Source organism: Erpetoichthys calabaricus, chromosome 13, assembly GCF_900747795.2.
Source record: "Erpetoichthys calabaricus chromosome 13, fErpCal1.3, whole genome shotgun sequence".
Classification (NCBI taxonomy): domain Eukaryota; kingdom Metazoa; phylum Chordata; class Cladistia; order Polypteriformes; family Polypteridae; genus Erpetoichthys; species Erpetoichthys calabaricus.
Genome location: NC_041406.2, coordinates 39,488,156 through 39,500,940, shown reverse-complemented (window position 1 = coordinate 39,500,940; position 12,785 = coordinate 39,488,156). Strand labels below are relative to the sequence as shown.

At 39.0% G+C, this 12,785-nt stretch overlaps 1 protein-coding gene across 1 annotated transcript in view; it reads right to left on the bottom strand.

Moving 5' to 3' along the window:
• The window catches only part of nek10 (NIMA-related kinase 10), a 149,882-nt gene that overhangs the window by 116,115 nt on the left and 20,982 nt on the right, over positions 1 to 12,785 (bottom strand). The window contains 5 exon segments of the mRNA XM_051936095.1: positions 2,213 to 2,437; positions 4,327 to 4,413; positions 8,471 to 8,550; positions 10,167 to 10,234; positions 10,347 to 10,425. Coding sequence (XP_051792055.1) covers positions 2,213 to 2,437; positions 4,327 to 4,413; positions 8,471 to 8,550; positions 10,167 to 10,234; positions 10,347 to 10,425 — 539 coding nt within the window.

The following is a 12,785-nucleotide window of genomic DNA, read 5'->3' as shown; positions in this document are numbered from 1 at the left end:
GGAGGCAGCATTAAGAGGAAAGACGCCTCACGTCTGGACCAACTGGTGAGGAAGGCAAGCTCTATTGTTGGCATGGAGCTGGACAGTTTAACATCTGTGGCAGAGCGAAGGGTGCTCAGCAGGCTCCTATCAATTATGGAGAATCCACTGCATCCACTTAATAGTATCATCTCCAGACAGAAGAGCAGCTTCAGCGACAGACTGCTGTCACTGTCCTGCTCCACTGACAGATTGAGGAGATCATTTCTCACCCAAACTATGCGACTCTTTAATTCCACCCGGGGGGGTAAACGTTAACATTCAACATTATACATAGTTATTGTCTGTTTTTCACCTGCATTATTATCATTCTTTAATTTAATATTATTTATTATATCAGTATGCTGCTGCTGAAGAATGTGAATTTCCCATTGGGATTAATAAAGTATCTATCTATCTATCTATCTATCTATCTATCTATCTATCTATCTATCTATCTATCTATCTATCTATCTATCTATCTATCTATCTATCTATCTATCTATCTATCTATCTATCTATCTATCTATCTATCTATCTATCTACTTGAGCAATAAGTGCTTCTTATTAAGCAATTGGGTTGGAGAAAAAACCTGCAGCCACTGCAGCCCTCCAGGACCGTGATTGAGGACCCCTGGGTTATGTTCATTGTTTTATGTTGGTGGACAAGACCATTATATTTCAGGCTTGGGATTAAGTCTCTCTGAGGTTCATTCTGATTGCTGTGGAGTTTGTTTTCTTTGGATTTTACTGGTTTATACATTTTTTGCTTCTGGTTTCTATATTTTGTCTCAGCATAGAGATTGTGACTTGTTTCCTTGGATTGCCTTTTTAGGCAGTCTGTTTTTTCCTATTTTTTGATTTTTTTCTTGCTTTTCTTTAATTTTTGATTATTTAATAAATTATTTGAATTATCAAGCTTTCCTGTCCTTTGAAGAGCATTTTTGTGTCTTTCAGGATGCCAAAAAGTATCTCTTTCCCTTTTAACATGAGCCCCATTTTGGGCCCATGTAGGGTCCTGAAGCATGCCTTTTGAGTTTGGGGTCAGGCTGCCTGGGATGAGGCCTATTTTGAGGTCAGACTCAGTGAAGCTCTGGTCTGACTGGAGGTATTTGGAGGCCTATTGACCGCTTTTTGCTTTTTTCCTATTTTATGTGCTAAAAGTGCAAAACGCCCTGGTAGTTTCTGAAGAACATTCTTCTCCCATGTCTTCTATCTAATATCATGTTCACAGAACAGTTACTTTATTTGAATCTCTGATATTTGATTTAATAGACATTATCTCTCAAGACTCTTATGGAAAATCACAATGATAATGATATTGTTTAGGATTTCCATTGAACAGTTATTCTAAAATTGTGTTTAACTAATAAATTGTATCATTATCATTCTTAAAATGCATAATATTCAGTTACCCTGATTATAAATCTAAGGATTGAAGTCAAATTCACCAAGAAAGATATTAAAAGTAGAAGTTTAAAATTCACAATAATAAGGATGATAATGAATAAAGTACTGCGGTGGGTTGGCACCCTGCCCGGGATTGGTTCCTGCCTTGTGCCCTGTGTTGGCTGGGATTGGCTCCAGCAGACCCCCGTGACCCTGTGTTCGGATTCAGCGGGTTGGAAAATAGATGGATGGATGAATAAAGTAAAAAAAAAGTCACACACTGGGCATAAAGGTAACAGGGCAGAGGCAAGACTGACAAGTGAAAATATTGTTAGGATGACTGCAATATGGACAAATAGAGAATGCATACAGGACAAGATGGGCAAAAAGGCCAAGAGCCATTTACATTATAAATAATACAAAAGGAACAAGTGAAAGCAAGGTAAAAAAAAGAAGACATATTATCAAAACAGAGGAAAAAAATCAAACACCAAAATCAATACAATGAAAATTCCAAACCATTAGGAGAACAGACAACACTAGATTTGGTTCAGCATTGGAGCCCTAGCTAGAGCTGTTCTAAATTAAAGAAAGAATTTCTGCTATTGTGACAAAAGTGTGGTATGAAATTGAAGAAAGATACAGAGGAGGCAGGGCCGAGTCTGACTGGTGAATACTTTCACATTTGTTTATGTTACAGAGTACATTCCTTTCATTTTACATTTCCTATGTACTATATTTTGTTTGTATGTGCTGATTCTGTGATTACTTTTATCAGGACTTTAGTTATCTTTTTAGGCCTTACCCCTGTAAAATGTGAAGAAGCTGCTTGATGCCTCCCCAAATCCTTATCTCTGTGCTGCTTTCAGGATCCTCACAAAGTTGCACCAAGATCCATACGACACTCCACACAAGTTTGAGGTGTTCTGAGTGAAGAAGACTCAGCAGAATGGGGATTCCTTCATAAATCATTATCTGCTCCCTCACTTGGTGATCTGCGCAGAGTAGTCGAAGTAATTCTGCTGCCATCCTAGTGAAAGGCAGTTAACAAAACAATGGCAAGTACACTTAGATTAATATAATAAAAGCAGTATGACTGAGAACTGACCGTGCAGAAGCATCCACATGATAAGTATTTTCAAAGAGAAATCTTAGGTTTATATGGCAAGCTACAGAAATGCTGCATGCTTCACATCTAGTTGTTGTGATTTCCTACACAATATGCCAAAATGAGGCCAAACTTCCCAAAATCTGAGATGGTCCAGCTGCTGATATTTGCAGCTCCAGGATTTAGTAGCTCCACTGGACAGCCAATTGGATGGCAGGTTGTTGTCACCTGGTTTACTCGACTCGAGTCAGATAACCATCCTCCAACCCTAATCTTAACCATAGTGTAACCAGGCATATCGCAACAACCTCCTCAATGAAGTGGGGCTCTGGAGGTCTGCAGATAGAATCTACTGCCAAATCTAGACCCAGGTTTGCCGAGGCCAAGAGTTCAGAATGGCTTCTCTCTAAAAAGTTAAATAGGCTTTGGTCTGCATGGACATAAAAAAGAGAAAAGGCCAGCAATGAAGTAATCATTAGTATTCTGCTGTAGCAAATGTTAAAAATGGCAGACAGAAAAAATGTAAAAATGCTGACTCTTTGAAAATAAGAGTTATTATCAAAAAGAAAACATCTTTAAACAGTAAAGGTTTGTTTTATACTTTAGTGGTTAAATTTTGTTTAACAATACCTGGTTGATTTTGTATTTAGTATAATTAACATTTATTAGAAATTATCATAGTATTAATTAATGTTAATAATCCAAATAAATGTGGTGTATCTTTGTCTATGTTGAATAATTTGTGGGAGGCACCTTGAGTCGTATGTAAATGTATGATAAAGCACCATTTAAACAAAATTATTATTATTAAACTAGTCATTTAGCCCGTTACAATAACGGGCGCTAGAACAGTAGTGCATAAACATTAGTAGGAACAGTCTATATTAAATGGCAAGGGACTTTGACCTCATTCTTTTTGTTGGTCGTATTTTTCTTTCTTTCAGCCTTTCTTTTGTTGATGTTTACTTGCTGAGCTGACTGTACTTCGTGGGCTGCCGCCGTGTATCGTGTGTCTTTAATTTTCTGTGACAGTAATACAGTCTTGTACGTCCGCTGGCTTGTACGTCCGTAATATACCTTTAATTTTCTCTGGCGGTAATACAGGCGTGCGCGTCGGTAATATGCCTTTAATCTCCTCTGACTGTAATACTGGCTTGTATGTGACTGTAATATGAGTCACTGTATTGTGTACCTTTAATTTCCTCTCGCAGTAATACTGGTTTGTATTTCCGCAAAACGCTTGCAACTTTCTCTGACAGTAATATCACGCATCACACCGTGCCCCGCGCATGTGCACACCACCAGAAGACACACACACACGGACACCTGGACGCACACAGGGATTTTATAAAGAGGACAAGAGCAAACAAAATTAGAGTTTGCCTAAAAGGTAATCCAAGCAACAAACATCATGGTGCCCCTGCCCCCTGAAACTCTGTCTTAAGGGGACACAACCCAACGTATTAAAATGATACAAAACATAATACATACATAATAAACAATATAATTACAAACAAAACAATATTCAGAACACAAAAGGTCAAAAACAAAATTAATACCATAAAATAATATTCAACGAATAAAAACACAAATGAGAATTTACTTGTGCCAGGGACAAAACCCTGGCTAAACCATGTCACTAGTAACATTATTATTAATTAGTTATTAATTAGCTAAATAAAGTAGGCTCTTGACTCTCTTGTATTTTGTTTAAATCAAGCCTCTATTTTGTATGATTTTGCACTTTGGTGGTCTGGTATTTGAGATCTCAAATTGTTCCTTTACACTTTTGTTTATTTAAAATCACTGACCTTTTGGACAGCATATCATACTCTTGTAGTATCATCAAAAGGTTTTCTACAACAGCAAGCTCCCCAATCTTCTCTTTACAAACATGGCTAGAAAAGAAATGTCTTATTAGCAATCAAAAATTAAATACCTATGGAATAATATTGGACAATAGTGTGAAAAAATGAAAACACCCCATGAAAAGGTGTGTGTTCTTGAAAATATATTGTATATAGATTGTGATGGACAACCGCAACTCTTACATGGCTGGGACGCCTTCTTAAGGGAAGGAGATTGCATTCCTCCCCCAGAACAACAGAAGGCAGCCCCCCGACCGTTACCATGCCGGCTTGCTATGGAGCCACAGGGTTGGAGCATGGAAGCTCAACACTGCCGGGGTTCATGGCCACCGCCAGGGGATGCAAGAAGGAGGGCTGAGCCTTTCTTAGCAGGACTGTCACCATACCCGGAAGTGCCGCTGGAAGATGATCACTGGATACCTAGAAGCACTTCTGGGTGCCCTATAAAAGGAGCCAGCTATCACTACTCCGAGAGCCAGAGTCGGGAGGAAGGGGACAAAGTTTGAGGGAGGAGTGGAGATGGAAGAGAGAAAGAAGAGACAAGGAGAAGAAAGGGACTGTATATTGGTGTCTTACCCTTGTGTACTGTTTGTACTGGGCAGCAGTGGAGAGAGAGGGAAAGTGCTTCCCCACATAAATAATAAATGTCTGTGTTGTAGAGACTTGTGCTTGTGACTGTTGTGTCAAGTGTTTGGGGAGCTGTGCACACCCGGGTCTTTACAAGACGAACATCTATAGACGTAAAGATATTTGATCTTCATTTCAACAATACTGATAGACAAACATCAACAAAATTCATTGCAGTACTTTATTCAACAAAACAGGTCAAAAATGCAGTTTTGTAAAAACTGCATTAAAAGTAAGCAAATTCCTGCCTTCTATCGCTGGTACTTTGGCACAAATAACTAACTTCTTGCAGACTTTTCTCCTATCTGTCTATCAGTCCTGTGATTTCCCACTCCTCTTACAGAACTCCTTGAAGTTTGAGGTCTTTCTTATATATACTGCACACTTTAGAGCCAACACCACCTCATTATCATTTACTTGGCAAGCCCATAGCTCTCCAGTTCTTTTTTGGTGGCCATTCGTTGTGGATTTTGGGCCACTCCCTGCTTCCAGGGTCTGCTTACAGTTTAGCTTTTTGACAGATGGCCTCACTTTCTCCACAAATACACTCTGCTACAATGTGGAATTCATGTTTGACTCTACTGTATAATGGAAAGCTAGCCAGGCCCCTGAGGCAGAAAAGCAGCCCCAAACCACAATGCTTCCATGACAGTTGGTATGAGGTTTTATTTGACTGAAGACTGTTTACTATTTTGTCCGACGTAAAGTCTGACATTGTGTCCCGACACCACTTCCTTTGTCTCATCTGTCCAGGGCACACTGCTCTAGTAGTCTGATATTTCATCTAGACATTGACTTCAGTCATCTATCTATATTGCGGTGGGTTGGCACCCTGCCCGGGATTGGTTCCTGCCTTGTGCCCTGTGTTGGCTGGGATTGGCTCCAGCAGACCCCCGTGACCCTGTGTTTAGATTCAGCGGGTTGGAAAATGGATGGATGGATCTATCTATATTCTTTTAAGAGTACATCGGTTTCTTCATTCCTGCATATCAGCTAAAGCTGATCAGCTTCTTTTGAATGGTTGATTCACACACTTTGGCACTGACTGAGGCATGACTTGCCTGTAAACCCCTTAGTGTTATCCTGGGGTCCTTGGAGACTTCCTGAGAGGTTTGGTGAGACAACCTGGACTGGGTAGATTACCAGTGGTTAGAAATTTTCTGTATTTGTACAAGATCTTTTGGACAGGAGACTGGTTCTCAATAAATTACTTGGAGGGGCTTTAAAACCCTTATCAGGCCTTACAGAGAGTTTTTGATCTTCGTGTGGTTCAGCTGGGCATCTCAGTTGTTAAGACCAAACCACACTGTAGGGTTCTAGTGATAACCTTCCAATAATGTTCTTATCCTTTGCACTCGTTTAAATGCACCTAGTTTTATATTTTGTGATAAAGTCAGGGGTGTACTGAGTTTTCCAGCACAGTGAAATTGCATTTCTGTTGATTTAAACTATATAAACGATTGTAAAAATATTCTTTTCAATGTTAATTAAAAAATTTGATCACATATGTCAGTACTGTTGAAATAACAATCAAATATACTTTTGATATACATGTTTAAAAAAACATTAACCTTTCCATAGGGTGTAGTGACTTTTTCACGCCACCATAATGGTATTTTGACTATCATGAGAAGGAATGACTTATATTAAGAACTTGAACTGTAGAAATTAATACTAATCTGTGCTTCTCTGCTTTTAATTTAATGGTTTGAAGAGAAACATTCATAAGTTCTACATTCACTAATTCTTGACATTTCCAGAAACTAGAGCTACTGTATACCATTGTAACAAAAGACTGACTGGCAAATGGATGTAGCTTTGGAACTGATATGGAACTATAAAGGTATATTTGATAAAAGAGTAGATGGTAGATGCTGAAAAAGCAGGAATCAACACCATTAAACCTTCATTATATCTTTGCTAGTGTTTGACACCATAGTGTGTGAGAAAGAGTGCATTTTGCTTGGCTGTTCTTTTAATGTTGGTTCAGTAAAAAAGACACAACAAGGCTAATTACAGCAGAGAAATAATGTTTGTGTATGTTTTTTAATACTGTGTACTAGCATCTTCCTTTTTCTTACCTTCATTATTACTTCTGCCGCTTTGGGGCTAAGGTGGAATTGTGATTAAGTCATTATAATATGTATACCAATTACGAATGTAGACCAATCAGCCACAACTCTAAAACCATCTGTGTAGGTTCCCACTGTGTTGCCAAAACAGCTCTGACCCATTGATGCATGGACTCCACAAGACCTCTAAAGGTGTCCTGTGGTTTCTGGTACCAAGACGTTAGCAGCAGATCCTTTAAGTCAGGGCCCTCCATGGATCATACTTATTTTTCCAGCGCATCCCACATATGCTCAATTAGGTTGAGTTCTGAGGAATTTGGAGGCCATGTCAACTCTTTGTTGTGTTCCTCACAATGCTTGCAGTGTCACAGGGTGCATTATATAAATGTAAAGAATTATTATTATTATTATTATTATTATTAGCTGGGTGAATGAGGCCACTGCCATTTGGAAATACCATTGCCATGAAGAGGTGTTCATGGTCTGCAACAGTCTTTAGGCTAGTGACACTTGTCAGTATAACATCCACATGAATGCAGAGATAGAAGATTTTCCAGCAGAACATTGTCCAGATCATCACACTGCCTCTGCCCACTTGCCCTTTTCCCATAGTGTATCCTTCAGCATCTTCTGCATGTAAAGGACACACATGAACCTGGCTGTCCACATGATCTAAAAGAAAATGTAATTGGTCAGACCTAGCCATCTTCCTTCATTGCACTATAGTCCAGTCCTGAGGTTCACATGCCCATTGTATGCACTTTTGGCAGCGGACACGGGTCAGCATGGGCACTCTGATGAGTCCCAGATGCAACAGGCTGCTGTGCATTGTGTGTTCTGACACCTTTCTCTCATGGCCGGCACTACGTTGTTCAGCAATTTGTGCTACAGTAGCTCTTCTATAAGATCAGACCATATGGGCTAGCCTTCACTCACCACGTGCATCAATGAGCCTTGGGCATCCATGATCACTGGTTTACCAATTGTCCTTCTTAGGACCACTTTTGGTAGGTACTAACCACTGCATACTGAGAACATCCCACAAGACCTGACATTTCGGAGATGCTCTGACCCAGTTGTCTAACCTTCACAATTTGGCCCTATTCAAAGTCACTCAGATCCTTCCACTTGCCCACTTTTCCTGCTCCAATCACATTCATCAACTGACTGTTCATTTGCTGCCTAATATATCCCATTCCTTGACAGGTGCCATTGTTACCAGTTAATCAATGTTATTTACTTCACCGGTCAGTGATTTTAATGTTCAGTGTATATTATTATAAATTCTAATATAACAACATTGTAATATATAATGTAAAGATTTTTATTTTACCATTAATAATATATTTGTAAAATCTAAAGAGTAAAACATATATTTTCTAAATTACCTTTCAGCCAGGCTGGTGAGGGCTAAAAGTGAACCTAAGAGTACATTGTTGTCTGTGGCTGCAAGGAGTTTTATCAGCGTCTGAAAAGCAACACAATAAAAGTGTGAGAAAACACCAGGGCCTACAAATGGTATAACTAAATAGCACAGATACAGCACAGAACACACTATTATCAATTCCATTTAATTTGACTTGACTCTTTTTAAGTAGGCTTCACTTCTATCTATCTATCTATGTTGGAGTTCCTGCTTGCATTTGTACATGTATCCATTATCAAACCAGTATGAGTTATGGGGCCAGAAAGGATCCTGGTACCAACAAAGGCAATGCCTTATTAGGGTTTGTTTTGATGACTAATGTTATTGTTAAACTATTTCTGTCAATTTTCATTTATTTATGGGGGTCATTTTTAGGGCCTGCTTAAGAATGTCTTTCATTTAAATCAATGGTAGTTTGGTCTTTCATTTACAAAAAATCATCTTATAAGGGGGTTTTCAGGAACAGATTAGCTCCGGAGAACTTGGGGAAAGCCTGTATTCCGTAATTGCCTATATAACTGAGCACTGTTGCTTACTGTATAAAAAGGTAGCACCATTGGTATGCACTCTATGTTATTCCACCATACCAGTACCATCTACTAAATTCAGTATTCTAGGAAAAAAATCCTGCACCAAGGTATTGTCTATGTGGAGTTTGCATGTTCTCCTCCAGACTTTTTGAATCTTCCTTCAAGTTCTCTGCTCTTTTCCTCCAACATCCCAACAGACATATTGTTATGTAAATCAGAGATTCCAAATTGGATGGACCAACTCCCTATACAGGGAACTTAGAACTACGAGAAAGGCCCCAGCACACCATGTCCCTAAATATTATATTTTTAAAAAGTCTATTAAGATTGACACAGAACCTTTTTGGAGGTAACAAAAGGCCCATTCACCATAAAGTTACATTTTTATAGATGTGAAAAATTCATTTAATGATTATAAAACAACATTTTTAAAGTAAGGATTTTAATTTCAAATTACAAATATGAAGCTTAATAAAATGGTGAATAGTGATAAGTGAAACAGTATGATTTCTTTTGAAATGTAATTCTGCTATTATGAAACATCTCACTAAAAAGAGGGTTTTGCAGGGGGTTTTTTTCTGTTTTTATTGTTCATAAAGTCATTCCGCCATTGAAACCGTAGTCATTTTCCTTAGCCACCCTCCAACACTGCCCATAATTTTTCATGACTCCACGCGTCCTGATGCACTTTCTATCTCCACATGCTGCCAGTTACACTTCGCTCCGCTTATTCAAGGTCAGCAGTAACCCCAACTGTGCACACCACTCCCCCAACTCTGTAAGCTGATCCAAGCCAGGACCTTTCCGGATACCCAGGCCAATGAGCTTTAGCAGTGGAGAAGCACCTCGGTATTGCTTGCAAGTAAGTGCTCTCTGTCTGTGCCCTCTTAACATGCTTTGCAGCAAAATAACTGTTGCTATTTTTGCATATGGAGAAAAAGGCATGCAAATGAGATGAACAAATATGTGTTAAGGTCATGAAATTCACGTGTGATAAAATACCATTTTTTTAATGTTTTGTCAAGTTAAACTCTATGTTTTGCTGTACATTAAATTTTACTCATATCATTTCACTTTTCAATTTTAAATGCAACTTACAAATATTTCAAAAACAAATTGGAATTATACCTTATGGGCTCCAGATTCAATGATCCATGCACGCTGGTCTTCAGCTGCTGCAAGCTTTTGGAAAATGTCTGAATAAAAAATTGCAAGTGGTATTACTGGTGATATTACTGTATGTGGTGATTAGCAGACATGAATATATGTTATGTACAAAATAATAAACAATTTTGTTGAAAAACCTACATGTAATATTGACCAGTCTTTCTACAAGAAAGAGTTCTTCTCCACTTTCAAGGTATCTGTTTGTAACTGTTTCCATGTACTGTAAAAGAAAACCGAGACAGAGACATGAATTAAGGAGAAAATGTACTTCTGACATGTATAAGGTATATACAGTAAACACATTCATTGATACTGACTCATTCATCCTGGCTTCTCAGATGTGTTCTTCTGAGCTTTCACAACCCGCCCACCCTCTGCTCATACTCCTTCCATCTGCTATACGGCTTAGGTCAATCAAGAGCAGGACTAACAGATTTCATGACCGCACTTAATCACAAGCTGTGAGAGGCATGAACTTAACAGCCTGACCTTAAGAGTCCTCTACAGTAATCTAATGAATACTCCTAAATGTGTTTCTTTCTTAAATAGGTTGTTTATGAGCTTTTAGAGAATCATGATTACCGTTTTCTTATATTGTATGTCTTGTAAGGGACAACAGGCACCCTTACCCAGCTGGGAAGCCCATGAGATGGATGGATGGGGGATGGCAGTTTCTTTAGGGCAGTGCTTCAATAGGAACACTAGATGGCAGCCTCTCCTGGGTTGCAGCAGTGCCCTGGATTCCAACAAGGCATCATGTGACATGGAGTTCTTCAGCTCAGCCCTGTTGGGTTCCATAGGTGCCACCAGGGGGTGCTGCGGGAACTGGGGAACCTGACTTTCTTGGGTTCCCATCTCACCCAGAAGTAATCCTGGGTCAATTTTTTACTCCATAAAAGAAACGGACTGCCTTAGTTCCAGTAAACCAGAGTGGGGAGGGAGGTGGACGAAGATTGCAAGGAGGACAAGAGGAGACAGTGACCAGTGTCAGACAGAAAGGAAGAAGAGTTGCAATATTGTACTTTATTGCTGGTGCTTTGTACTGCGACTGTGCTGTGGGAAACACTTTCTGGGGATGTATTGGTTTTTCTGCTTGACTGCCAATGCAGTGTGTGCAGGTGCACTGACCAGTTACAAATGCAGTTTTGCATGAGGCCACTGCTCCAGATGATTTTTTTCCTGAAACTTTCCACAGACTCCTCAGCAGTTCAATGTAATATTGCTGATTATTTTAATAATTTTATTTCAAGAAAGTATACAATCAAGCAAATAAAATTTGCAAAATGTATACAACAAAAAACCCTCACCCAAGTGAAAGAGAGGAGAGGCAAGAGCATAGGAAAAATAAATAAAAGAATAAAAGAAAAAAAAGGGAAAATTCCCCTAAATAAAAACTTATTCTTAAATGTTATTAATTAAATCTTGCAATGTTTTAAAAAAGTTTTGAACAGAACCTCTAAGGGAGATTTTGATTTTTTTTCCAATTTCAAATAGTATACAACATCAGTTACCCGCTGACTTAAAATAGGTGGACTAGGATTCTTCTAGTTGAACAAGATAAGTCTCCATGCTAGTAGTGAAGTAAAGGCAATTACAATCAGTTTGTCCTTCACCACTTTATGCCCATCTGGGAGTCCACCAAACACAGCTGTCAACGGGTTAGGGGTGATTGTGAGACCAAGGCTGACTCAGAAGAACTTAAAAGAGTTTAGTCCAGAATGAGGTCAATTTGGTGTACTCCCAAAACATGAGTCCCAGTGAGGCTGGAGCTTGCAGGCTGGATCTTGGTCTGGATACATTATGGACAATTTTAAAAGATGTATGTGTGACCAATTAAAGATTTAATTTAAATTATTGAGTGCTTTGCACATATGGAGCTAGAGTGTATTCTATGTATGGCCGCCTTCCACTCCTTTTCTGAGATGTTATTTGAAAGGTCCTTTTCCCACTGTACCCCAGGATCATGCTGATTAATGGCCTTTTCATAGGAAAACAAGTCCATTGATTTGCAAAAACACGACCATTGCTGTGTTGATGGTTGATATAACCTGGTGGTCTTTTTTCGGCTTGGATAGAAAAAAAAAATAGCTGAAGTCACAAGCATGATTGTAAAATATATATCATCAACTCCGCACAATGCTACTTGGCAAACTGATTAACCAGTCTGTAGGTACATGATGCATAGTGGCATAGTCAATAACTATTGACCAGTTCTGGGAATTTTTGGGTTCCTCCTCTTACATGAGGAATTCCTCCACTTTTTCCGTAACAAAATTAAAGATCTAAATAATTCAACCAACATAAATACATCATCTGTTTATATCTCTCCCTGTTTTCCCACTCCATCCAGCTCCTTCTCTAAGTTCTCACCAGTCACATCTGCGTTTGTTAATGACCTGCTTTATAAGATGAGGCCGACTACTTGTGTACTGGACCCCATCCCCACCACACTACTTAAATCCTGCCTTCATGCCATAATCCCGACTGTTACAACAATAATAAACTCATCCCTTGACACTGGCTCTGTGCCGCTCACTTTTAAAATTGCTTCTGTAACCCCAACGTTAAAAAAGTCTGGCC